The following is a 27,981-nucleotide window of genomic DNA, read 5'->3' on the forward strand; positions in this document are numbered from 1 at the left end:
AGTGTAGTCACTGTTGCAATGTGGGAAACGCAGCAGCCAATTTGTGCACAGCAAGCTCCCACACACACTGACCAGATAATCTGTTTTTGTTATGTTGATGGAGAGATAAATATTGGCCCCAGGACACCGGGGATAACTCCCCTGCTCTTCCAAATAGTGCCCTGGGATCCTTAATGTCCACTTTGAGAGAGCAGACGGGACCTCGGTTTAATTTCTCATTCGAAAGACAGCATCTCCGACAGTGCGGCACTCCCTCAGTACTGCCCCTCCGACAGTGCGGCGCTCCCTCAGTACTGCCCCTCCGACAGTGCGGGGCTCCCTCAGTACTGCCCCTCCGACAGTGCGGCGCTCCCTCAGTACTGCCCCTCCGACAGTGCGGCGCTCCCTCAGTATTGCCCCTCCGACAGTGCGGCACTCCCTCAGTACTGCCCCTCCGACAGTGTGGGGCTCCCTCAGTACTGCCCCTGCGACAGTGCGGCACTCCCTCAGTACTGCCCCTCCGACAGTGTGGGGCTCCCTCAGTACTGCCTCTCCGACAGTGCAGCGCTCCCTCAGTACTGCCCCTCCGACAGTGCGGCGCTCCCTCAGTACTGCCCCTCCGACAGTGCGGCGCTCCCTCAGTACTGCCCCTCCGACAGTGCGGCACTCCCTCAGTACTGCCCCTCCGACAGTGCGGCGCTCCCTCAGTACTGCCCCTCCGACAGTGCGGCACTCCCTCAGTACTGCCCCTCCGACAGTGCGGCACTGACTCAGTACTGCCCCTCCGACAGTGCGGCGCTCCCTCAGTACTGCTCCTCCGACAGTGCGGCGCTCCCTCAGTACTGCCCCTCCGACAGTGCGGCACTCCCTCAGTATTGCCCCTCCGACAGTGCGGCGCTCCCTCAGTACTGCCGCTCCGACAGTGCGGCACTCCCTCAGTACTGCCCCTCCGACAGTGCGGGGCTCCCTCAGTACTGCCTCTCCGACAGTGCGGCACTGACTCAGTACTGCCCCTCCGACAGTGCGGCGCTCCCTCAGTACTGCCCCTCCGACAGTGCGGCGCTCCCTCAGTACTGCCCCTCCGACAGTGCGGCGCTCCCTCAGTACTGCCCCTCCGACAGTGCGGCACTCCCTCAGTACTGCCCCTCCGACAGTGCGGCGCTCCCTCAGTACTGCCTCTCCGACAGTGCGGCGCTCCCTCAGTACTGCCGCTCCGACAGTGCGGCACTCCCTCAGTACTGTCCCTCCGACAGTGCGGCACTCCCTCAGTACTGCCCCTCCGACAGTGCGGCGCTCCCTCAGTACTGCCCCTCCGACAGTGCGGCACTCCCTCAGTATTGCCCCTCCGACAGTGCGGCGCTCCCTCAGAACTGCCGCTCCGACAGTGCGGCACTCCCTCAGTACTGCCCCTCCGACAGTGCGGGGCTCCCTCAGTACTGCCTCTCCGACAGTGCGGCACTGACTCAGTACTGCCCCTCCGACAGTGCGGCGCTCCCTCAGTACTGCCCCTCCGACAGTGCGGCGCTCCCTCAGTACTGCCCCTCCGACAGTGCGGCGCTCCCTCAGTACTGCCCCTCCGACAGTGCGGCACTCCCTCAGTACTGCCCCTCCGACAGTGCGGCGCTCCCTCAGTACTGCCTCTCCGACAGTGCGGCGCTCCCTCAGTACTGCCGCTCCGACAGTGCGGCACTCCCTCAGTACTGCCGCTCCGACAGTGCGGCACTCCCTCAGTACTGTCCCTCCGACAGTGCGGCACTCCCTCAGTACTGCCCCTCCGACAGTGCGGCACTGACTCGGAGGTGAGGGTCCTGACCCACTGAGCCACTGCTGTAACACTGGATAGTCAGGAATTCAGGAGAAAACGCTTGACCCAGAGCGCGGTGAGAATGTGGAACTCGCTGCCTCAGGGAGGGAATAGTATCGGTGTCTGAGAGGGGAAGTTTGTTAAACACATGGGGGAGAGAGGAATGGGGCGAGATATTATGGGGTGAGATGAAGAGGACTGAGAGGGGGCTGGTGTGGAACATGGACACCGGCCCTGACCCGTTGGGCGGAATGGCCTGTTGCTCTGCTGAACATTCCATGTAACGGTGTGTGCTAGGTTATCGGTGTCACCGTCACAGACTGCCTCTTGTACCTTCAGCACCTTTGGCCTGGTGGATGTGGACGGAACCTGCTTGCCGGTGATGGTGTACAACATCGCAGAGAGCTGGGGGGTACTAATCGGGGACTCGGTGGCCATTCCCCAACCTCTGCTCAAACAACACAGTATCGAGCAGCGAGACAACGTGAGTATCACAGGGCCATCCCACTGACACTGTCGTCCGTCTCCCCGACATTACTGTCCATAGACACTGTCGTCATCTGTCCGTCTCCCGACATTACTGTCCATAGACACTGTCGTCTGTCTGTCCGTCTCCCCGACATTACTGTCCATAGACACTGTCATCTGTCTGTCCGTCTCCCCGACATTACTGTCCATAGACACTGTCGTCTGTCTGTCCGTCTCCCCGACATTACTGTCCATAGACACTGTCGTCTGTCTGTCCGTCTCCCCGACATTACTGTCCATAGACACTGTCGTCTGTCTGTCCGTCTCCCCGACATTACTGTCCATAGACACTGTCGTCTGTCTGTCCGTCTCCCCGACATTACTGTCCATAGACACTGTCGTCTGTCTGTCCGTCTCCCCGACATTACTGTCCATAGACACTGTCGTCTGTCTGTCCGTCTCCCCGACATTACTGTCCATAGACACTGTCGTCTGTCTGTCCGTCTCCCCGACATTACTGTCCATAGACACTGTCGTCTGTCTGTCCGTCTCCCCGACATTACTGTCCATAGACACTGTCGTCTGTCTGTCCGTCTCCCCGACATTACTGTCCATAGCCACTGTCGTCTGTCCGTCCGTCTCCCCGACATTACTGTCCATAGACACTGTCGTCTGTCTGTCCGTCTGTCCGTCTCCCCGACATTACTGTCCCATAGACACTGTCGTCTGTCTGTCCGTCTCCCCGACATTACTGTCCATAGACACTGTCGTCTGTCCGTCCGTCTCCCCGACATTACTGTCCACAGACACTGTCGTCTGTCTGTCCGTCTCCCCGACATTACTGTCCATAGACACTGTCGTCTGTCTGTCCGTCTCCCCGACATTACTGTCTATAGACACTGTCGTCTGTCTGTCCGTCTCCCCGACATGACTGTCCATAGACACTGTCGTCTGTCTGTCCGTCTCCCCGACATTACTGTCCACAGACACTGTCGTCTGTCTGTCTGTCTCCCCGACATTACTGTCCATAGACACTGTCATCTGTCTGTCCGTCTCCCCGACATTACTGTCCATAGACACTGTCGTCTGTCCGTCCGTCTCCCCTACATTACTGTCCCATAGACACTGTCGTCTGTCTGTCCGTCTCCCCGACATTACTGTCCCATAGACACTGTCGTCTGTCTGTCCGTCTCCCCGAAATTACTGTCCATAGACACTGTCGTCTGTCTGTCCGTCTCCCCGACATTACTGTCCATAGACACTGTCGTCTGTCTGTCCGTCTCCCCGACATTACTGTCCCATAGACACTGTCGTCTGTCTGTCCGTCTCCCCGACATTACTGTCCATAGACACTGTCGTCTGTCCATCTCCCCGACATTACTGTCCATAGACACTGTCGTCTGTCTGTCCGTCTCCCCGACATTACTGTCCATAGACACTGTGGTCTGTCCGTCCGTCTCCCCGACATTACTGTCCCATAGACACTGTCGTCTGTCTGTCCGTCTCCCCGACATTATTGTCCATAGACACTGTCGTCTGTCAGTCCGTCTCCCCGACATTACTGTCCATAGACACTGTCGTCTGTCCGTCCGTCTCCCCGACATTACTGTCCATAGACACTGTCGTCTGTCTGTCCGTCTCCCCGACATTACTGTCCATAGACACTGTCGTCTGTCTGTCCGTCTCCCCGACATTACTGTCCACAGACACTGTCGTCTGTCTGTCCGTCTCCCCGACATTACTGTCCATAGACACTGTCGTCTGTCCGTCCGTCTCCCCGACATTACTGTCCCATAGACACTGTCGTCTGTCTGTCCGTCTCCCCGACATTACTGTCCATAGACACTGTAGTCTGTCTGTCCGTCTCCCCGACATTACTGTCCATAGACACTGTCGTCTGTCTGTCCGTCTCCCCGACATTACTGTCCATAGACACTGTCGTCTGTCCGTCCGTCTCCCCGACATTACTGTCCACAGACACTGTCGTCTGTCTGTCCGTCTCCCCGACATTACTGTCCATAGACACTGTCGTCTGTGTGTCCGTCTCCCCGACATTACTGTCCATAGACACTGTCGTCTGTCTGTCCGTCTCCCCGACATTACTGTCCATAGACACTGTCGTCTGTCCGTCCGTCTCCCCGACATTACTGTCCATAGACACTGTCGTCTGTCCGTCCGTCTCCCCGACATTACTGTCCATAGACACTGTCGTCTGTCTGTCCGTCTCCCCGACATTACTGTCCATAGACACTGTCGTCTGTCTGTCCGTCTCCCCGACATTACTGTCCATAGACACTGTCGTCTGTCTGTCCGTCTCCCCGACATTACTGTCCATAGACACAGTCGTCTGTCTGTCCGTCTCCCCGACATTACTGTCCATAGACACTGTCGTCTGTCTGTCTGTCTCCCCGACATTACTGTCCATAGACACTCGTCTGTCTGTCCGTCTCCCCGACATTACTGTCCATAGACACTGTCGTCTGTCTGTCCGTCTCCCCGACATTACTGTCCATAGACACTCGTCTGTCTGTCCGTCTCCCCGACATTACTGTCCCATAGACACTGTCGTCTGTCTGTCCGTCTCCCCGACATTACTGTCCATAGACACTGTCGTCTGTCTGTCCGTCTCCCCGACATTACTGTCCATAGACACTGTCGTCTGTCTGTCCGTCTCCCCGACATTACTGTCCGTCTGTCTCCCCGACATTACTGTCCCATAGATACTGTCGTCTGTCTGTCCGTCTCCCCGACATTACTGTCCATAGACACTGTCGTCTGTCTGTCCGTCTCCCCGACATTACTGTCCATAGACACTGTCGTCTGTCTGTCCGTCTCCCCGACATTACTGTCCATAGACACTGTCGTCTGTCTGTCCGTCTCCCCGACATTACTGTCCATAGACACTGTCGTCTGTCCGTCCGTCTCCCCGACATTACTGTCCATAGACACTGTCGTCTGTCCGTCCGTCTCCCCGACATTACTGTCCATAGACACTGTCGTCTGTCTGTCCGTCTCCCCGACATTACTGTCCATAGACACTGTCGTCTGTCCGTCCGTCTCCCCGACATTACTGTCCCATAGACACTGTCGTCTGTCTGTCTGTCTCCCCGACATTACTGTCCATAGACACTGTCGTCTGTCTGTCCGTCTCTCCGACATTACTGTCCATAGACACTGTCGTCTGTCTGTCCGCCTCCCCGACATTACTGTCCATAGACACTGTCGTCTGTCTGTCCGTCTCCCCGACATTACTGTCCATAGACACTGTCGCCTGTCTGTCCGTCTCCCCGACATTACTGTCCATAGACACTGTCGTCTGTCTGTCCGTCTCCCCGACATTACTGTCCCATAGACACTCGTCTGTCTGTCCGTCTCCCCGACATTACTGTCCATAGACACTGTCGTCTGTCTGTCCGTCTCCCTGACATTACTGTCCATAGACACTGTCGTCTGTCCGTCCGTCTCCCCGACATTACTGTCCATAGACACTCGTCTGTCTGTCCGTCTCCCCGACATTACTGTCCATAGACACTGTCGTCTGTCTGTCCGTCTCCCCGACATTACTGTCCATAGACACTGTCGTCTGTCTGTCCGTCTCCCCGACATTACTGTCCCATAGACACTGTCGTCTGTCTGTCCGTCTCCCCGACATTACTGTCCATAGACACTGTCGTCTGTCTGTCCGTCTCCCCGACATTACTGTCCAGAGACACTGTCGTCTGTCTGTCCGTCTCCCCGACATTACTGTCCATAGACACTGTCGTCTGTCTGTCCGTCTCCCCGACATTACTGTCCATAGACACTGTCGTCTGTCTGTCCGTCTCCCCGACATTACTGTCTAGAGACACTGTCGTCTGACCGTCTGTCTCCCCGACATTACTGTCCATAGACACTGTCGTCTGTCCGTCCGTCTCCCCGACATTACTGTCTATAGACACTGTCGTCTGTCTGTCCGTCTCCCCGACATTACTGTCCATAGACACTGTCGTCTGTCTGTCCGTCTCCCCGACATTACTGTCCATAGACACTGTCGTCTGTCTGTCCGTCTCCCCGACATTACTGTCCATAGACACTGTCGTCTGTCTGTCCGTCTCCCCGACATTACTGTCCATAGACACTGTCGTCTGTCTGTCCGTCTCCCCGACATTACTGTCCAGAGACACTGTCGTCTGTCCGTCCGTCTCCCCGACATTACTGTCCATAGACACTGTCGTCTGTCTGTCCGTCTCCCCGACATTACTGTCCATAGACACTGTCGTCTGTCTGTCCGTCTCCCCGACATTACTGTCCATAGACACTGTCGTCTGTCTGTCCGTCTCCCCGACATTACTGTCCATAGACACTGTCGTCTGTCTGTCCGTCTCCCCGACATTACTGTCCATAGACACTGTCGTCTGTCTGTCCGTCTCCCCGACATTACTGTCCACAGACACTCGTCTGTCTGTCCGTCTCCCCGACATTACTGTCCATAGACACTGTCGTCTGTCTGTCCGTCTCCCCGACATTACTGTCCATAGACACTGTCGTCTGTCCGTCCGTCTCCCCGACATTGCTGTCCATAGACACTCGTCTGTCTGTCCGTCTCCCCGACATTACTGTCCATAGACACTGTCGTCTGTCTGTCCGTCTCCCCGACATTACTGTCCATAGACACTGTCGTCTGTCTGTCCGTCTCCCCGACATTACTGTCCAGAGACACTGTCGTCTGTCTGTCCGTCTCCCCGACATTACTGTCCATAGACACTGTCGTCTGTCTGTCCGTCTCCCCGACATTACTGTCCATAGACACTGTGCGTCTGTCTGTCCGTCTCCCCGACATTACTGTCCCATAGACACTCGTCTGTCTGTCCGTCTCCCCGACATTACTGTCCATAGACACTGTAGTCTGTCTGTCTGTCTCCCGACATTACTGTCCATAGACACTGTCGTCTGTCTGTCCGTCTCCCCGACATTACTGTCCATAGACACTGTCGTCTGTCAGTCCGTCTCCCCGACATTACTGTCCATAGACACTGTCGTCTGTCCGTCTCCCCGACATTACTGTCCATAGACACTGTCGTCTGTCTGTCCGTCTCCCCGACATTACTGTCCATAGACACTGTCGTCTGTCTGTCCGTCTCCCCGACATTACTGTCCATAGACACTGTCGTCTGTCCGTCCGTCTCCCCGACATTACTGTCCATAGACACTGTCGTCTGTCTGTCCGTCTCCCCGACATTACTGTCCATAGACACTGTCGTCTGTCTGTCCGTCTCCCCAACATTACTGTCCACAGACACTGTCGTCTGTCTGTCCGTCTCCCCGACATTACTGTCCACAGACACTGTCGTCTGTCCGTCCGTCTCCCCGACATTACTGTCCCATAGACACTGTCGTCTGTCTGTCCGTCTCCCCGACATTACTGTCCATAGACACTGTCGTCTGTCTGTCCGTCTCCCCGACATTACTGTCCATAGACACTGTCGTCTGTCTGTCCGTCTCCCCGACATTACTGTCCATAGACACTGTCGTCTGTCCGTCTGTCTCCCCGACATTACTGTCCCATAGACACTGTCGTCTGTCTGTCCGTCTCCCCGACATTACTGTCCATAGACACTGTCGTCTGTCTGTCCGTCTCCCCGACATTACTGTCCATAGACACTGTCGTCTGTCTGTCCGTCTCCCCGACATTACTGTCCCATAGACACTGTCGTCTGTCTGTCCGTCTCCCCGACATTACTGTCCATAGACACTGTCGTCTGTCTGTCCGTCTCCCCGACATTACTGTCCATAGACACTGTCGTCTGTCTGTCCGTCTCCCCGACATTACTGTCCATAGACACTGTCGTCTGTCTGTCCGTCTCCCCGACATTACTGTCCATAGACACTGTCGTCTGTCAGTCCGTCTCCCCGACATTACTGTCCATAGACACTGTCGTCTGTCCGTCTCCCCGACATTACTGTCCATAGACACTGTCGTCTGTCTGTCCGTCTCCCCGACATTACTGTCCATAGACACTGTCGTCTGTCTGTCCGTCTCCCCGACATTACTGTCCATAGACACTGTCGTCTGTCCGTCCGTCTCCCCGACATTACTGTCCATAGACACTGTCGTCTGTCTGTCCGTCTCCCCGACATTACTGTCCAGAGACACTGTCGTCTGTCTGTCCGTCTCCCCGACATTACTGTCCATAGACACTGTCGTCTGTCTGTCCGTCTCCCCGACATTACTGTCCATAGACACTGTCGTCTGTCTGTCCGTCTCCCCGACATTACTGTCCATAGACACTGTCGTCTGTCTGTCCGTCTCCCCGACATTACTGTCCATAGACACTGTCGTCTGTCCGTCTGTCTCCCCGACATTACTGTCCCATAGACACTGTCGTCTGTCCGTCCGTCTCCCCGACATTACTGTCCACAGACACTGTCGTCTGTCCGTCCGTCTCCCCGACATTACTGTCCATAGACACTGTCGTCTGTCTGTCCGTCTGCCCGACATTACTGTCCATAGACACTGTCGTCTGTCTGTCCGTCTCCCCGACATTACTGTCCATAGACACTGTCGTCTGTCCGTCTCCCCGACATTACTGTCCATAGACACTGTCGTCTGTCGGTCCGTCTCCCCGACATTACTGTCCCATAGACACTGTCGTCTGTCTGTCCGTCTCCCCGACATTACTGTCCATAGACACTGTCGTCTGTCTCCCCGACATTACTGTCCCATAGACACTGTCGTCTGTCTGTCCGTCTCCCCGACATTACTGTCCATAGACACTGTCGTCTGTCTGTCCGTCTCCCCGACATTACTGTCCATAGACACTGTCGTCTGTCTCCCCGACATTACTGTCCCATAGACACTGTCGTCTGTCCGTCCGTCTCCCCGACATTACTGTCCATAGACACTGTCGTCTGTCTGTCCGTCTCCCGACATTGCTGTCCATAGACACTGTGCGTCTGTCTGTCCGTCTCCCCGACATTACTGTCCCATAGACACTGTCGTCTGTCCGTCCGTCTCCCGACATTACTGTCCATAGACACTGTAGTCTGTCTGTCCGTCTCCCGACATTACTGTCCATAGACACTGTCGTCTGTCTGTCCGTCTCCCCGACATTACTGTCCCATAGACACTGTCGTCTGTCCGTCCGTCTCCCGACATTACTGTCCATAGACACTGTCGTCTGTCTGTCCGTCTCCCAGACATTACTGTCCCATAGATACTGTCGTCTGTGTGTCCGTCTCCCCGACATTACTGTCCATAGACACTGTCGTCTGTCTGTCCGTCTCCCCGACATTACTGTCCATAGACACTGTCGTCTGTCTGTCCGTCTCCCCGACATTGCTGTCTATAGACACTGTCGTCTGTCTGTCCGTCTCCCCGACATAACTGTCCATAGACACTGTCGTCTGTCTGTCCGTCTCCCCGACATTACTGTCCATAGACACTGTCGTCTGTCTGTCCGTCTCCCCGACATTACTGTCCATAGACACTGTCGTCTGTCCGTCTGTCTCCCCGACATTACTGTCCCATAGACACTGTCGTCTGTCTGTCCGTCTCCCCGACATTACTGTCCATAGACACTGTCGTCTGTCTGTCCGTCTCCCCGACATTACTGTCCATAGACACTGTCGTCTGTCTGTCCGTCTCCCCGACATTACTGTCCCATAGACACTGTCGTCTGTCTGTCCGTCTCCCCGACATTACTGTCCATAGACACTGTCGTCTGTCTGTCCGTCTCCCCGACATTACTGTCCATAGACACTGTCGTCTGTCTGTCCGTCTCCCCGACATTACTGTCCATAGACACTGTCGTCTGTCTGTCCGTCTCCCCGACATTACTGTCCATAGACACTGTCGTCTGTCAGTCCGTCTCCCCGACATTACTGTCCATAGACACTGTCGTCTGTCCGTCTCCCCGACATTACTGTCCATAGACACTGTCGTCTGTCTGTCCGTCTCCCCGACATTACTGTCCATAGACACTGTCGTCTGTCTGTCCGTCTCCCCGACATTACTGTCCATAGACACTGTCGTCTGTCTGTCCGTCTCCCCGACATTACTGTCCATAGACACTGTCGTCTGTCCGTCCGTCTCCCCGACATTACTGTCCATAGACACTGTCGTCTGTCTGTCCGTCTCCCCGACATTACTGTCCAGAGACACTGTCGTCTGTCTGTCCGTCTCCCCGACATTACTGTCCATAGACACTGTCGTCTGTCTGTCCGTCTCCCCGACATTACTGTCCATAGACACTGTCGTCTGTCTGTCCGTCTCCCCGACATTACTGTCCATAGACACTGTCGTCTGTCTGTCCGTCTCCCCGACATTACTGTCCATAGACACTGTCGTCTGTCCGTCTGTCTCCCCGACATTACTGTCCCATAGACACTGTCGTCTGTCCGTCCGTCTCCCCGACATTACTGTCCACAGACACTGTCGTCTGTCCGTCCGTCTCCCCGACATTACTGTCCATAGACACTGTCGTCTGTCTGTCCGTCTGCCCGACATTACTGTCCATAGACACTGTCGTCTGTCTGTCCGTCTCCCCGACATTACTGTCCATAGACACTGTCGTCTGTCCGTCTCCCCGACATTACTGTCCATAGACACTGTCGTCTGTCGGTCCGTCTCCCCGACATTACTGTCCCATAGACACTGTCGTCTGTCTGTCCGTCTCCCCGACATTACTGTCCATAGACACTGTCGTCTGTCTCCCCGACATTACTGTCCCATAGACACTGTCGTCTGTCTGTCCGTCTCCCCGACATTACTGTCCATAGACACTGTCGTCTGTCTGTCCGTCTCCCCGACATTACTGTCCATAGACACTGTCGTCTGTCTCCCCGACATTACTGTCCCATAGACACTGTCGTCTGTCCGTCCGTCTCCCCGACATTACTGTCCATAGACACTGTCGTCTGTCTGTCCGTCTCCCGACATTGCTGTCCATAGACACTGTGCGTCTGTCTGTCCGTCTCCCCGACATTACTGTCCCATAGACACTGTCGTCTGTCCGTCCGTCTCCCGACATTACTGTCCATAGACACTGTAGTCTGTCTGTCCGTCTCCCGACATTACTGTCCATAGACACTGTCGTCTGTCTGTCCGTCTCCCCGACATTACTGTCCATAGACACTGTCGTCTGTCTGTCCGTCTCCCCGACATTACTGTCCAGAGACACTGTCGTCTGTCTGTCCGTCTCCCCGACATTACTGTCCATAGACACTGTCGTCTGTCTGTCCGTCTCCCGACATTGCTGTCCATAGACACTGTGCGTCTGTCTGTCCGTCTCCCCGACATTACTGTCCCATAGACACTGTCGTCTGTCCGTCCGTCTCCCGACATTACTGTCCATAGACACTGTAGTCTGTCTGTCCGTCTCCCGACATTACTGTCCATAGACACTGTCGTCTGTCTGTCCGTCTCCCCGACATTACTGTCCATAGACACTGTCGTCTGTCTGTCCGTCTCCCCGACATTACTGTCCAGAGACACTGTCGTCTGTCTGTCCGTCTCCCCGACATTACTGTCCATAGACACTGTCGTCTGTCTGTCCGTCTCCCCGACATTACTGTCCATAGACACTGTGCGTCTGTCTGTCCGTCTCCCCGACATTACTGTCCCATAGACACTCGTCTGTCTGTCCGTCTCCCCGACATTACTGTCCATAGACACTGTAGTCTGTCTGTCTGTCTCCCGACATTACTGTCCATAGACACTGTCGTCTGTCTGTCCGTCTCCCCGACATTACTGTCCATAGACACTGTCGTCTGTCAGTCCGTCTCCCCGACATTACTGTCCATAGACACTGTCGTCTGTCCGTCTCCCCGACATTACTGTCCATAGACACTGTCGTCTGTCTGTCCGTCTCCCCGACATTACTGTCCATAGACACTGTCGTCTGTCTGTCCGTCTCCCCGACATTACTGTCCATAGACACTGTCGTCTGTCTGTCCGTCTCCCCGACATTACTGTCCATAGACACTGTCGTCTGTCTGTCCGTCTCCCCGACATTACTGTCCATAGACACTGTCGTCTGTCAGTCCGTCTCCCCGACATTACTGTCCATAGACACTGTCGTCTGTCCGTCTCCCCGACATTACTGTCCATAGACACTGTCGTCTGTCTGTCCGTCTCCCCGACATTACTGTCCATAGACACTGTCGTCTGTCTGTCCGTCTCCCCGACATTACTGTCCATAGACACTGTCGTCTGTCTGTCCGTCTCCCCGACATTACTGTCCATAGACACTGTCGTCTGTCCGTCCGTCTCCCCGACATTACTGTCCATAGACACTGTCGTCTGTCTGTCCGTCTCCCCGACATTACTGTCCAGAGACACTGTCGTCTGTCTGTCCGTCTCCCCGACATTACTGTCCATAGACACTGTCGTCTGTCTGTCCGTCTCCCCGACATTACTGTCCATAGACACTGTCGTCTGTCTGTCCGTCTCCCCGACATTACTGTCCATAGACACTGTCGTCTGTCTGTCCGTCTCCCCGACATTACTGTCCATAGACACTGTCGTCTGTCCGTCTGTCTCCCCGACATTACTGTCCCATAGACACTGTCGTCTGTCCGTCCGTCTCCCCGACATTACTGTCCACAGACACTGTCGTCTGTCCGTCCGTCTCCCCGACATTACTGTCCATAGACACTGTCGTCTGTCTGTCCGTCTGCCCGACATTACTGTCCATAGACACTGTCGTCTGTCTGTCCGTCTCCCCGACATTACTGTCCATAGACACTGTCGTCTGTCCGTCTCCCCGACATTACTGTCCATAGACACTGTCGTCTGTCGGTCCGTCTCCCCGACATTACTGTCCCATAGACACTGTCGTCTGTCTGTCCGTCTCCCCGACATTACTGTCCATAGACACTGTCGTCTGTCTCCCCGACATTACTGTCCCATAGACACTGTCGTCTGTCTGTCCGTCTCCCCGACATTACTGTCCATAGACACTGTCGTCTGTCTGTCCGTCTCCCCGACATTACTGTCCATAGACACTGTCGTCTGTCTCCCCGACATTACTGTCCCATAGACACTGTCGTCTGTCCGTCCGTCTCCCCGACATTACTGTCCATAGACACTGTCGTCTGTCTGTCCGTCTCCCGACATTGCTGTCCATAGACACTGTGCGTCTGTCTGTCCGTCTCCCCGACATTACTGTCCCATAGACACTGTCGTCTGTCCGTCCGTCTCCCGACATTACTGTCCATAGACACTGTAGTCTGTCTGTCCGTCTCCCGACATTACTGTCCATAGACACTGTCGTCTGTCTGTCCGTCTCCCCGACATTACTGTCCATAGACACTGTCGTCTGTCTGTCCGTCTCCCCGACATTACTGTCCAGAGACACTGTCGTCTGTCTGTCCGTCTCCCCGACATTACTGTCCATAGACACTGTCGTCTGTCTGTCCGTCTCCCGACATTGCTGTCCATAGACACTGTGCGTCTGTCTGTCCGTCTCCCCGACATTACTGTCCCATAGACACTGTCGTCTGTCCGTCCGTCTCCCGACATTACTGTCCATAGACACTGTAGTCTGTCTGTCCGTCTCCCGACATTACTGTCCATAGACACTGTCGTCTGTCTGTCCGTCTCCCCGACATTACTGTCCATAGACACTGTCGTCTGTCTGTCCGTCTCCCCGACATTACTGTCCAGAGACACTGTCGTCTGTCTGTCCGTCTCCCCGACATTACTGTCCATAGACACTGTCGTCTGTCTGTCCGTCTCCCCGACATTACTGTCCATAGACACTGTGCGTCTGTCTGTCCGTCTCCCCGACATTACTGTCCCATAGACACTCGTCTGTCTGTCCGTCTCCCCGACATTACTGTCCATAGACACTGTAGTCTGTCTGTCTGTCTCCCGACATTACTGTCCATAGACACTGTCGTCTGTCTGTCCGTCTCCCCGACATTACTGTCCATAGACACTGTCGTCTGTCAGTCCGTCTCCCCGACATTACTGTCCATAGACACTGTCGTCTGTCCGTCTCCCCGACATTACTGTCCATAGACACTGTCGTCTGTCTGTCCGTCTCCCCGACATTACTGTCCATAGACACTGTCGTCTGTCTGTCCGTCTCCCCGACATTACTGTCCATAGACACTGTCGTCTGTCCGTCCGTCTCCCCGACATTACTGTCCATAGACACTGTCGTCTGTCTGTCCGTCTCCCCGACATTACTGTCCATAGACACTGTCGTCTGTCTGTCCGTCTCCCCAACATTACTGTCCACAGACACTGTCGTCTGTCTGTCCGTCTCCCCGACATTACTGTCCACAGACACTGTCGTCTGTCCGTCCGTCTCCCCGACATTACTGTCCCATAGACACTGTCGTCTGTCTGTCCGTCTCCCCGACATTACTGTCCATAGACACTGTCGTCTGTCTGTCCGTCTCCCCGACATTACTGTCCATAGACACTGTCGTCTGTCTGTCCGTCTCCCCGACATTACTGTCCATAGACACTGTCGTCTGTCTGTCCGTCTCCCCGACATTACTGTCCATAGACACTGTCGTCTGTCAGTCCGTCTCCCCGACATTACTGTCCATAGACACTGTCGTCTGTCCGTCTCCCCGACATTACTGTCCATAGACACTGTCGTCTGTCTGTCCGTCTCCCCGACATTACTGTCCATAGACACTGTCGTCTGTCTGTCCGTCTCCCCGACATTACTGTCCATAGACACTGTCGTCTGTCCGTCCGTCTCCCCGACATTACTGTCCATAGACACTTTCGTCTGTCTGTCCGTCTCCCCGACATTACTGTCCAGAGACACTGTCGTCTGTCTGTCCGTCTCCCCGACATTACTGTCCATAGACACTGTCGTCTGTCTGTCCGTCTCCCCGACATTACTGTCCATAGACACTGTCGTCTGTCTGTCCGTCTCCCCGACATTACTGTCCATAGACACTGTCGTCTGTCCGTCTGTCTCCCCGACATTACTGTCCCATAGACACTGTCGTCTGTCCGTCCGTCTCCCCGACATTACTGTCCACAGACACTGTCGTCTGTCCGTCCGTCTCCCCGACATTACTGTCCATAGACACTGTCGTCTGTCTGTCCGTCTGCCCGACATTACTGTCCATAGACACTGTCGTCTGTCTGTCCGTCTCCCCGACATTACTGTCCATAGACACTGTCGTCTGTCCGTCTCCCCGACATTACTGTCCATAGACACTGTCGTCTGTCGGTCCGTCTCCCCGACATTACTGTCCCATAGACACTGTCGTCTGTCTGTCCGTCTCCCCGACATTACTGTCCATAGACACTGTCGTCTGTCTCCCCGACATTACTGTCCCATAGACACTGTCGTCTGTCTGTCCGTCTCCCCGACATTACTGTCCATAGACACTGTCGTCTGTCTGTCCGTCTCCCCGACATTACTGTCCATAGACACTGTCGTCTGTCTCCCCGACATTACTGTCCCATAGACACTGTCGTCTGTCCGTCCGTCTCCCCGACATTACTGTCCATAGACACTGTCGTCTGTCTGTCCGTCTCCCGACATTGCTGTCCATAGACACTGTGCGTCTGTCTGTCCGTCTCCCCGACATTACTGTCCCATAGACACTGTCGTCTGTCCGTCCGTCTCCCGACATTACTGTCCATAGACACTGTAGTCTGTCTGTCCGTCTCCCGACATTACTGTCCATAGACACTGTCGTCTGTCTGTCCGTCTCCCCGACATTACTGTCCCATAGACACTGTCGTCTGTCCGTCCGTCTCCCGACATTACTGTCCATAGACACTGTCGTCTGTCTGTCCGTCTCCCAGACATTACTGTCCCATAGATACTGTCGTCTGTGTGTCCGTCTCCCCGACATTACTGTCCATAGACACTGTCGTCTGTCTGTCCGTCTCCCCGACATTACTGTCCATAGACACTGTCGTCTGTCTGTCCGTCTCCCCGACATTGCTGTCTATAGACACTGTCGTCTGTCTGTCCGTCTCCCCGACATTACTGTCCATAGACACTGTCGTCTGTCTGTCCGTCTCCCCGACATTACTGTCCATAGACACTGTCGTCTGTCCGTCTGTCTCCCCGACATTACTGTCCCATAGACACTGTCGTCTGTCTGTCCGTCTCCCCGACATTACTGTCCATAGACACTGTCGTCTGTCTGTCCGTCTCCCCGACATTACTGTCCATAGACACTGTCGTCTGTCTGTCCGTCTCCCCGACATTACTGTCCCATAGACACTGTCGTCTGTCTGTCCGTCTCCCCGACATTACTGTCCATAGACACTGTCGTCTGTCTGTCCGTCTCCCCGACATTACTGTCCATAGACACTGTCGTCTGTCTGTCCGTCTCCCCGACATTACTGTCCATAGACACTGTCGTCTGTCTGTCCGTCTCCCCGACATTACTGTCCATAGACACTGTCGTCTGTCAGTCCGTCTCCCCGACATTACTGTCCATAGACACTGTCGTCTGTCCGTCTCCCCGACATTACTGTCCATAGACACTGTCGTCTGTCTGTCCGTCTCCCCGACATTACTGTCCATAGACACTGTCGTCTGTCTGTCCGTCTCCCCGACATTACTGTCCATAGACACTGTCGTCTGTCCGTCCGTCTCCCCGACATTACTGTCCATAGACACTGTCGTCTGTCTGTCCGTCTCCCCGACATTACTGTCCAGAGACACTGTCGTCTGTCTGTCCGTCTCCCCGACATTACTGTCCATAGACACTGTCGTCTGTCTGTCCGTCTCCCCGACATTACTGTCCATAGACACTGTCGTCTGTCTGTCCGTCTCCCCGACATTACTGTCCATAGACACTGTCGTCTGTCTGTCCGTCTCCCCGACATTACTGTCCATAGACACTGTCGTCTGTCCGTCTGTCTCCCCGACATTACTGTCCCATAGACACTGTCGTCTGTCCGTCCGTCTCCCCGACATTACTGTCCACAGACACTGTCGTCTGTCCGTCCGTCTCCCCGACATTACTGTCCATAGACACTGTCGTCTGTCTGTCCGTCTGCCCGACATTACTGTCCATAGACACTGTCGTCTGTCTGTCCGTCTCCCCGACATTACTGTCCATAGACACTGTCGTCTGTCCGTCTCCCCGACATTACTGTCCATAGACACTGTCGTCTGTCGGTCCGTCTCCCCGACATTACTGTCCCATAGACACTGTCGTCTGTCTGTCCGTCTCCCCGACATTACTGTCCATAGACACTGTCGTCTGTCTCCCCGACATTACTGTCCCATAGACACTGTCGTCTGTCTGTCCGTCTCCCCGACATTACTGTCCATAGACACTGTCGTCTGTCTGTCCGTCTCCCCGACATTACTGTCCATAGACACTGTCGTCTGTCTCCCCGACATTACTGTCCCATAGACACTGTCGTCTGTCCGTCCGTCTCCCCGACATTACTGTCCATAGACACTGTCGTCTGTCTGTCCGTCTCCCGACATTGCTGTCCATAGACACTGTGCGTCTGTCTGTCCGTCTCCCCGACATTACTGTCCCATAGACACTGTCGTCTGTCCGTCCGTCTCCCGACATTACTGTCCATAGACACTGTAGTCTGTCTGTCCGTCTCCCGACATTACTGTCCATAGGCACTGTCGTCTGTCTGTCCGTCTCCCCGACATTACTGTCCCATAGACACTGTCGTCTGTCCGTCCGTCTCCCGACATTACTGTCCATAGACACTGTCGTCTGTCTGTCCGTCTCCCAGACATTACTGTCCCATAGATACTGTCGTCTGTCGGTCCGTCTCCCCGACATTACTGTCCACAGACACTGTCGTCTGTCTGTCCGTCTCCCCGACATTACTGTCCATAGACACTGTCGTCTGTCTGTCCGTCTCCCCGACATTGCTGTCTATAGACACTGTCGTCTGTCTGTCCGTCTCCCCGACATAACTGTCCAGAGACACTGTCGTCTGTCCGTCCGTCTCCCCGACATTACTGGCCATAGACACTGTCGTCTGTCCGTCCGTCTCCCCGACATTACTGTCCATAGACACTGTCGTCTGTCTGTCCGTCTCCCCGACATTGCTGTCTATAGACACTGTCGTCTGTCTGTCCGTCTCCCCGACATTGCTGTCCATAGACACTGTCGTCTGTCTGTCCGTCTCCCCGACATTACTGTCCCATAGACACTGTCGTCTGTCTGTCCGTCTCCCCGACATTACTGTCCAGAGACACTGTCGTCTGTCCGTCCGTCTCCCCGACATTACTGTCCATAGACACTGTCGTCTGTCTGTCCGTCTCCCCGACATTACTGTCCATAGACACTGTCGTCTGTCCGTCCGTCTCCCCGACATTACTGTCCATAGACACTGTCGTCTGTCCGTCCGTCTCCCCGACATTACTGTCCATAGACACTGTCGTCTGTCTGTCCGTCTCCCCGACATTACTGTCCATAGACACTGTCGTCTGTCTGTCCGTCTCCCCGACATTACTGTCCATAGACACTGTCGTCTGTCTGTCCGTCTCCCCGACATTACTGTCCAGAGACACTGTCGTCTGTCTGTCCGTCTCCCCGACATTACTGTCCCATAGACACTGTCGTCTGTCTGTCCGTCTCCCCGACATTACTGTCCATAGACACTGTCGTCTGTCTGTCCGTCTCCCAGACATTACTGTCCCATAGATACTGTCGTCTGTGTGTCCGTCTCCCCGACATTACTGTCCATAGACACTGTCGTCTGTCTGTCCGTCTCCCCGACATTACTGTCCATAGACACTGTCGTCTGTCTGTCCGTCTCCCCGACATTGCTGTCTATAGACACTGTCGTCTGTCTGTCCGTCTCCCCGACATAACTGTCCAGAGACACTGTCGTCTGTCCGTCCGTCTCCCCGACATTACTGGCCATAGACACTGTCGTCTGTCCGTCCGTCTCCCCGACATTACTGTCCATAGACACTGTCGTCTGTCTGTCCGTCTCCCCGACATTGCTGTCTATAGACACTGTCGTCTGTCTGTCCGTCTCCCCGACATTGCTGTCCATAGACACTGTCGTCTGTCTGTCCGTCTCCCCGACATTACTGTCCCATAGACACTGTCGTCTGTCTGTCCGTCTCCCCGACATTACTGTCCATAGACACTGTCGTCTGTCCGTCCGTCTCCCCGACATTACTGTCCATAGACACTGTCGTCTGTCTGTCCGTCTCCCCGACATTACTGTCCATAGACACTGTCGTCTGTCTGTCCGTCTCCCCGACATTACTGTCCATAGACACTGTCGTCTGTCTGTCCGTCTCCCCGACATTACTGTCCATAGACACTGTCGTCTGTCCGTCCGTCTCCCCGACATTACTGTCCATAGACACTGTCGTCTGTCTGTCCGTCTCCCCGACATTACTGTCCATAGACACTGTCGTCTGTGTGTCCGTCTCCCCGACATTACTGTCCATAGACACTGTCGTCTGTCTGTCCGTCTCCCCGACATTACTGTCCATAGACACTCGTCTGTCTGTCCGTCTCCCCGACATTACTGTCCCATAGACACTGTCGTCTGTCTGTCCGTCTCCCCGACATTACTGTCCATAGACACTGTCGTCTGTCTGTCCGTCTCCCCGACATTACTGTCCATAGACACTGTCGTCTGTCTGTCCGTCTCCCCGACATTACTGTCCATAGACACTGTCGTCTGTCCGTCTGTCTCCCCGACATTACTGTCCCATAGACACTGTCGTCTGTCTGTCCGTCTCCCCGACATTACTGTCCATAGACACTGTCGTCTGTCTGTCCGTCTCCCCGACATTACTGTCCATAGACACTGTCGTCTGTCTGTCCGTCTCCCCGACATTACTGTCCATAGACACTGTCGTCTGTCTGTCCGTCTCCCCGACATTACTGTCCATAGACACTGTCGTCTGTCCGTCCGTCCGTCTCCCCGACATTACTGTCCATAGACACTGTCGTCTGTCCGTCCGTCTACCCCACATTATTGTCCATAGACACTGTCGTCTGTCTGTCCGTCTCCCCGACATTACTGTCCATAGACACTGTCGTCTGTCTGTCCGTCTCCCCGACATTACTGTCCATAGACACTGTCGTCTGTCTGTCCGTCTCCCCGACATTACTGTCCATAGACACTGTCGTCTGTCCGTCCGTCTCCCCGACATTACTGTCCATAGACACTGTCGTCTGTCCGTCCGTCTCCCCGACATTACTGTCCATAGACACTGTCGTCTGTCCGTCCGTCTCCCCGACATTACTGTCCATAGACACTGTCGTCTGTCCGTCCGTCTCCCCGACATTACTGTCCATAGACACTGTCGTCTGTCTGTCCGTCTCCCCGACATTACTGTCCATAGACACTGTCGTCTGTCTGTCCGTCTCCCCGTCATTACTGTCCATAGACACTGTCGTCTGTCTGTCCGTCTCCCCGACATTACTGTCCATAGACACTGTCGTCTGTCCGTCCGTCTCCCCGACATTACTGTCCATAGACACTGTCGTCTGTCTGTCCGTCTCCCCGACATTACTGTCCATCGACACTGTCGTCTGTCTGTCCGTCTCCCCGTCATTACTGTCCATAGACACTGTCGTCTGTCTGTCCGTCTCCCCGACATTACCGTCCATAGACACTGTCGTCTGTCTGTCCGTCTCCCCGACATTACTGTCCATAGACACTGTCGTCTGTCTGTCCGTCTCCCCGACATTACTGTCCATAGACACTGTCGTCTGTCTGTCCGTCTCCCCGACATTACTGTCCATAGACACTGTCGTCTGTCTGTCCGTCTCCCCGACATTACTGTCCATAGACACTGTCGTCTGTCTGTCCGTCTCCCCGACATTACTGTCCATAGACACTGTCGTCTGTCCGTCCGTCTCCCCGACATTACTGTCCCATAGACACTGTCGTCTGTCCGTCCGTCTCCCCGACATTACTGTCCATAGACACTGTCGTCTGTCTGTCCGTCTCCCCGACATTACTGTCCATTGACACTGTCGTCTGTCTGTCCGTCTCCCCGACATTACTGTCCATAGACACTGTCGTCTGTCTGTCTGTCTCCCCGACATTACTGTCCATAGACACTGTCGTCTGTCTGTCCGCCTCCCCGACATTACTGTCCATAGACACTGTCGTCTGTCTGTCCGTCTCCCCGACATTACTGTCCATAGACACTGTCGCCTGTCTGTCCGTCTCCCCGACATTACTGTCCATAGACACTGTCGTCTGTCTGTCCGTCTCACCGACATTACTGTCCCATAGACACTCGTCTGTCTGTCCGTCTCCCCGACATTACTGTCCATAGACACTGTCGTCTGTCTGTCCGTCTCCCTGACATTACTGTCCATAGACACTGTCGTCTGTCCGTCCGTCTCCCCGACATCACTGTCCATAGACACTCGTCTGTCTGTCCGTCTCCCCGACATTACTGTCCATAGACACTGTCGTCTGTCTGTCCGTCTCCCCGACATTACTGTCCATAGACACTGTCGTCTGTCTGTCCGTCTCCCCGACATTACTGTCCATAGACACTGTCGTCTGTCCGTCCGTCTCCCCGACATTACTGTCCATAGACACTGTCGTCTGTCTGTCCGTCTCCCCGACATTACTGTCCATAGACACTGTCGTCTGTCTGTCCGTCTCCCCGACATTACTGTCCCATAGACACTGTTGTCTGTCTGTCCGTCTCCCCGACATTACTGTCCATAGACACTGTCGTCTGTCTGTCCGTCTCCCCGACATTACTGTCCATCGACACTCGTCTGTCTGTCCGTCTCCCCGACATTACTGTCCATGGACACTGTCGTCTGTCTGTCCGTCTCCCCGACATTACTGTCCAGAGACACTGTCGTCTGTCTGTCCGTCTCCCCGACATTACTGTCCATAGACACTGTCGTCTGTCTGTCCGTCTCCCCGACATTACTGTCCATAGACACTGTCGTCTGTCTGTCCGTCTCCCCGACATTACTGTCCAGAGACACTGTCGTCTGTCTGTCCGTCTCCCCGACATTACTGTCCAGAGACACTGTCGTCTGTCTGTCCGTCTCCCCGACATTACTGTCCAGAGACACTGTCGTCTGTCTGTCCGTCTCCCCGACATTACTGTCCCATAGACACTGTCGTCTGTCTGTCCGTCTCCCCGACATTACTGTCCAGAGACACTGTCGTCTGTCTGTCCGTCTCCCCGACATTACTGTCCAGAGACACTGTCGTCTGTCTGTCCGTCTCCCCGACATTACTGTCCATAGACACTGTCGTCTGTCTGTCCGTCTCCCCGACATTACTGTCCATAGACACTGTCGTCTGTCTGTCCGTCTCCCCGACATTACTGTCCATAGACACTGTCGTCTGTCTGTCCGTCTCCCCGACATTACTGTCCATAGACACTGTCGTCTGTCTGTCCGTCTCCCCGACATTACTGTCCATAGACACTGTCGTCTGTCTGTCCGTCTCCCCGACATTACTGTCCATAGACACTGTCGTCTGACCGTCCGTCTCCCCGACATTACTGTCCATAGACACTGTCGTCTGACCGTCCGTCTCCCCGACATTACTGTCCATAGACACTGTCGTCTGTCTGTCCGTCTCCCCGACATTACTGTCCCATAGACACTGTCGTCTGTCCGTCCGTCTCCCCGACATTACTGTCCCATAGACACTCGTCTGTCTGTCCGTCTCCCCGACATTACTGTCCATAGACACTGTCGTCTGTCTGTCCGTCTCCCTGACATTACTGTCCATAGACACTGTCGTCTGTCTGTCCGTCTCCCCGACATTACTGTCCACAGACACTCGTCTGTCTGTCCGTCTCCCCGACATTACTGTCCATAGACACTGTCGTCTGTCTGTCCGTCTCCCCGACATTACTGTCCATAGACACTGTCGTCTGTCTGTCCGTCTCCCCGACATTACTGTCCAGAGACACTGTCGTCTGACCGTCCGTCTCCCCGACATTACTGTCCATAGACACTGTCGTCTGACCGTCCGTCTCCCCGACATTACTGTCCATAGACACTGTCGTCTGTCTGTCCGTCTCCCCGACATTACTGTCCATTGACACTGTCGTCTGTCTGTCCGTCTCCCCGACATTACTGTCCATAGACACTGTCGTCTGTCTGTCTGTCTCCCCGACATTACTGTCCATAGACACTGTCGTCTGTCTGTCCGCCTCCCCGACATTACTGTCCATAGACACTGTCGTCTGTCTGTCCGTCTCCCCGACATTACTGTCCATAGACACTGTCGCCTGTCTGTCCGTCTCCCCGACATTACTGTCCATAGACACTGTCGTCTGTCTGTCCGTCTCCCCGACATTACTGTCCCATAGACACTCGTCTGTCTGTCCGTCTCCCCGACATTACGGTCCATAGACACTGTCGTCTGTCTGTCCGTCTCCCTGACATTACTGTCCATAGACACTGTCGTCTGTCCGTCCGTCTCCCCGACATTACTGTCCATAGACACTCGTCTGTCTGTCCGTCTCCCCGACATTACTGTCCATTGACACTGTCGTCTGTCTGTCCGTCTCCCCGACATTACTGTCCATAGACACTGTCGTCTGTCTGTCCGTCTCCCCGACATTACTGTCCATAGACACTGTCGTCTGTCCGTCCGTCTCCCCGACATTACTGTCCATAGACACTGTCGTCTGTCTGTCCGTCTCCCCGACATTACTGTCCATAGACACTGTCGTCTGTCTGTCCGTCTCCCCGACATTACTGTCCCATAGACACTGTTGTCTGTCTGTCCGTCTCCCCGACATTACTGTCCATAGACACTGTCGTCTGTCTGTCCGTCTCCCCGACATTACTGTCCATCGACACTCGTCTGTCTGTCCGTCTCCCCGACATTACTGTCCATGGACACTGTCGTCTGTCTGTCCGTCTCCCCGACATTACTGTCCAGAGACACTGTCGTCTGTCTGTCCGTCTCCCCGACATTACTGTCCATAGACACTGTCGTCTGTCTGTCCGTCTCCCCGACATTACTGTCCATAGACACTGTCGTCTGTCTGTCCGTCTCCCCGACATTACTGTCCAGAGACACTGTCGTCTGTCTGTCCGTCTCCCCGACATTACTGTCCAGAGACACTGTCGTCTGTCTGTCCGTCTCCCCGACATTACTGTCCAGAGACACTGTCGTCTGTCTGTCCGTCTCCCCGACATTACTGTCCCATAGACACTGTCGTCTGTCTGTCCGTCTCCCCGACATTACTGTCCAGAGACACTGTCGTCTGTCTGTCCGTCTCCCCGACATTACTGTCCAGAGACACTGTCGTCTGTCTGTCCGTCTCCCCGACATTACTGTCCATAGACACTGTCGTCTGTCTGTCCGTCTCCCCGACATTACTGTCCATAGACACTGTCGTCTGTCTGTCCATCTCCCCGACATTACTGTCCATAGACACTGTCGTCTGTCTGTCCGTCTCCCCGACATTACTGTCCATAGACACTGTCGTCTGTCTGTCCGTCTCCCCGACATTACTGTCCATAGACACTGTCGTCTGTCTGTCCGCCTCCCCGACATTACTGTCCATAGACACTGTCGTCTGTCTGTCCGTCTCCCCGACATTACTGTCCAGAGACACTGTCGTCTGTCTGTCCGTCTCCCCGACATTACTGTCCCATAGACACTGTCGTCTGTCTGTCCGTCTCCCCGACATTACTGTCCATAGACACTGTCGTCTGTCTGTCCGTCTCCCAGACATTACTGTCCCATAGATACTGTCGTCTGTGTGTCCGTCTCCCCGACATTACTGTCCATAGACACTGTCGTCTGTCTGTCCGTCTCCCCGACATTACTGTCCATAGACACTGTCGTCTGTCTGTCCGTCTCCCCGACATTGCTGTCTATAGACACTGTCGTCTGTCTGTCCGTCTCCCCGACATAACTGTCCAGAGACACTGTCGTCTGTCCGTCCGTCTCCCCGACATTACTGGCCATAGACACTGTCGTCTGTCCGTCCGTCTCCCCGACATTACTGTCCATAGACACTGTCGTCTGTCTGTCCGTCTCCCCGACATTGCTGTCTATAGACACTGTCGTCTGTCTGTCCGTCTCCCCGACATTGCTGTCCATAGACACTGTCGTCTGTCTGTCCGTCTCCCCGACATTACTGTCCCATAGACACTGTCGTCTGTCTGTCCGTCTCCCCGACATTACTGTCCATAGACACTGTCGTCTGTCCGTCCGTCTCCCCGACATTACTGTCCATAGACACTGTCGTCTGTCTGTCCGTCTCCCCGACATTACTGTCCATAGACACTGTCGTCTGTCTGTCCGTCTCCCCGACATTACTGTCCATAGACACTGTCGTCTGTCTGTCCGTCTCCCCGACATTACTGTCCATAGACACTGTCGTCTGTCCGTCCGTCTCCCCGACATTACTGTCCATAGACACTGTCGTCTGTCTGTCCGTCTCCCCGACATTACTGTCCATAGACACTGTCATCTGTGTGTCCGTCTCCCCGACATTACTGTCCATAGACACTGTCGTCTGTCTGTCCGTCTCCCCGACATTACTGTCCATAGACACTCGTCTGTCTGTCCGTCTCCCCGACATTACTGTCCCATAGACACTGTCGTCTGTCTGTCCGTCTCCCCGACATTACTGTCCATAGACACTGTCGTCTGTCCGTCTGTCTCCCCGACATTACTGTCCCATAGACACTGTCGTCTGTCTGTCCGTCTCCCCGACATTACTGTCCATAGACACTGTCGTCTGTCTGTCCGTCTCCCCGACATTACTGTCCATAGACACTGTCGTCTGTCTGTCCGTCTCCCCGACATTACTGTCCATAGACACTGTCGTCTGTCTGTCCGTCTCCCCGACATTACTGTCCATAGACACTGTCGTCTGTCCGTCCGTCCGTCTCCCCGACATTACTGTCCATAGACACTGTCGTCTGTCCGTCCGTCTACCCCACATTATTGTCCATAGACACTGTCGTCTGTCTGTCCGTCTCCCCGACATTACTGTCCATAGACACTGTCGTCTGTCTGTCCGTCTCCCCGACATTACTGTCCATAGACACTGTCGTCTGTCTGTCCGTCTCCCCGACATTACTGTCCATAGACACTGTCGTCTGTCTGTCCGTCTCCCCGACATTACTGTCCATAGACACTGTCGTCTGTCTGTCCGTCTCCCCGACATTACTGTCCATAGACACTGTCGTCTGTCCGTCCGTCTCCCCGACATTACTGTCCATAGACACTGTCGTCTGTCCGTCCGTCTCCCCGACATTACTGTCCATAGACACTGTCGTCTGTCTGTCCGTCTCCCCGACATTACTGTCCATAGACACTGTCGTCTGTCTGTCCGTCTCCCCGTCATTACTGTCCATAGACACTGTCGTCTGTCTGTCCGTCTCCCCGACATTACTGTCCATAGACACTGTCGTCTGTCCGTCCGTCTCCCCGACATTACTGTCCATAGACACTGTCGTCTGTCTGTCCGTCTCCCCGACATTACTGTCCATCGACACTGTCGTCTGTCTGTCCGTCTCCCCGTCATTACTGTCCATAGACACTGTCGTCTGTCTGTCCGTCTCCCCGACATTACTGTCCATAGACACTGTCGTCTGTCTGTCCGTCTCCCCGTCATTACTGTCCATAGACACTGTCGTCTGTCTGTCCGTCTCCCCGTCATTACTGTCCATAGACACTGTCGTCTGTCTGTCCGTCTCCCCGACATTACTGTCCATAGACACTGTCGTCTGTCTGTCCGTCTCCCCGACATTACTGTCCATAGACACTGTCGTCTGTCTGTCCGTCTCCCCGACATTACTGTCCATAGACACTGTCGTCTGTCTGTCCGTCTCCCCGACATTACCGTCCATGGACACTGTCGTCTGTCTGTCCGTCTCCCCGACATTACCGTCCATAGACACTGTCGTCTGTCTGTCCGTCTCCCCGACATTACTGTCCATAGACACTGTCGTCTGTCTGTCCGTCTCCCCGACATTACCGTCCATAGACACTGTCGTCTGTCTGTCCGTCTCCCCGACATTACTGTCCATAGACACTGTCGTCTGTCTGTCCGTCTCCCCGACATTACTGTCCATAGACTCTGTCGTCTGTCTGTCCGTCTCCCCGACATTACTGTCCATAGACACTGTCGTCTGTCTGTCCGTCTCCCCGACATTACTGTCCATAGACACTGTCGTCTGTCTGTCCGTCTCCCCGACATTACTGTCCATAGACACTGTCGTCTGTCCGTCCGTCTCCCCGACATTACTGTCCCATAGACACTGTCGTCTGTCCGTCCGTCTCCCCGACATTACTGTCCATAGACACTGTCGTCTGTCTGTCCGTCTCCCCGACATTACTGTCCATTGACACTGTCGTCTGTCTGTCCGTCTCCCCGACATTACTGTCCATAGACACTGTCGTCTGTCTGTCTGTCTCCCCGACATTACTGTCCATAGACACTGTCGTCTGTCTGTCCGCCTCCCCGACATTACTGTCCATAGACACTGTCGTCTGTCTGTCCGTCTCCCCGACATTACTGTCCATAGACACTGTCGCCTGTCTGTCCGTCTCCCCGACATTACTGTCCATAGACACTGTCGTCTGTCTGTCCGTCTCCCCGACATTACTGTCCCATAGACACTCGTCTGTCTGTCCGTCTCCCCGACATTACTGTCCATAGACACTGTCGTCTGTCTGTCCGTCTCCCTGACATTACTGTCCATAGACACTGTCGTCTGTCCGTCCGTCTCCCCGACATTACTGTCCATAGACACTCGTCTGTCTGTCCGTCTCCCCGACATTACTGTCCATAGACACTGTCGTCTGTCTGTCCGTCTCCCCGACATTA

General features: G+C 54.6%; 1 protein-coding gene across 1 annotated transcript in view; it reads left to right on the forward strand.

The window, feature by feature from the left end:
• The window catches only part of ttc5 (tetratricopeptide repeat domain 5), a 104,992-nt gene that overhangs the window by 24,702 nt on the left and 52,309 nt on the right, over window positions 1–27,981 (forward strand). The window contains exon 7 of the mRNA XM_070866757.1: window positions 2,123–2,267. Coding sequence (XP_070722858.1) covers window positions 2,123–2,267 — 145 coding nt within the window. The remainder of the gene's footprint in view (window positions 1–2,122; window positions 2,268–27,981) is intronic.

Source organism: Pristiophorus japonicus, chromosome 23 (assembly GCF_044704955.1).
Source record: "Pristiophorus japonicus isolate sPriJap1 chromosome 23, sPriJap1.hap1, whole genome shotgun sequence".
In the NCBI taxonomy this organism is placed as follows: Eukaryota; Metazoa; Chordata; class Chondrichthyes; family Pristiophoridae; genus Pristiophorus; species Pristiophorus japonicus.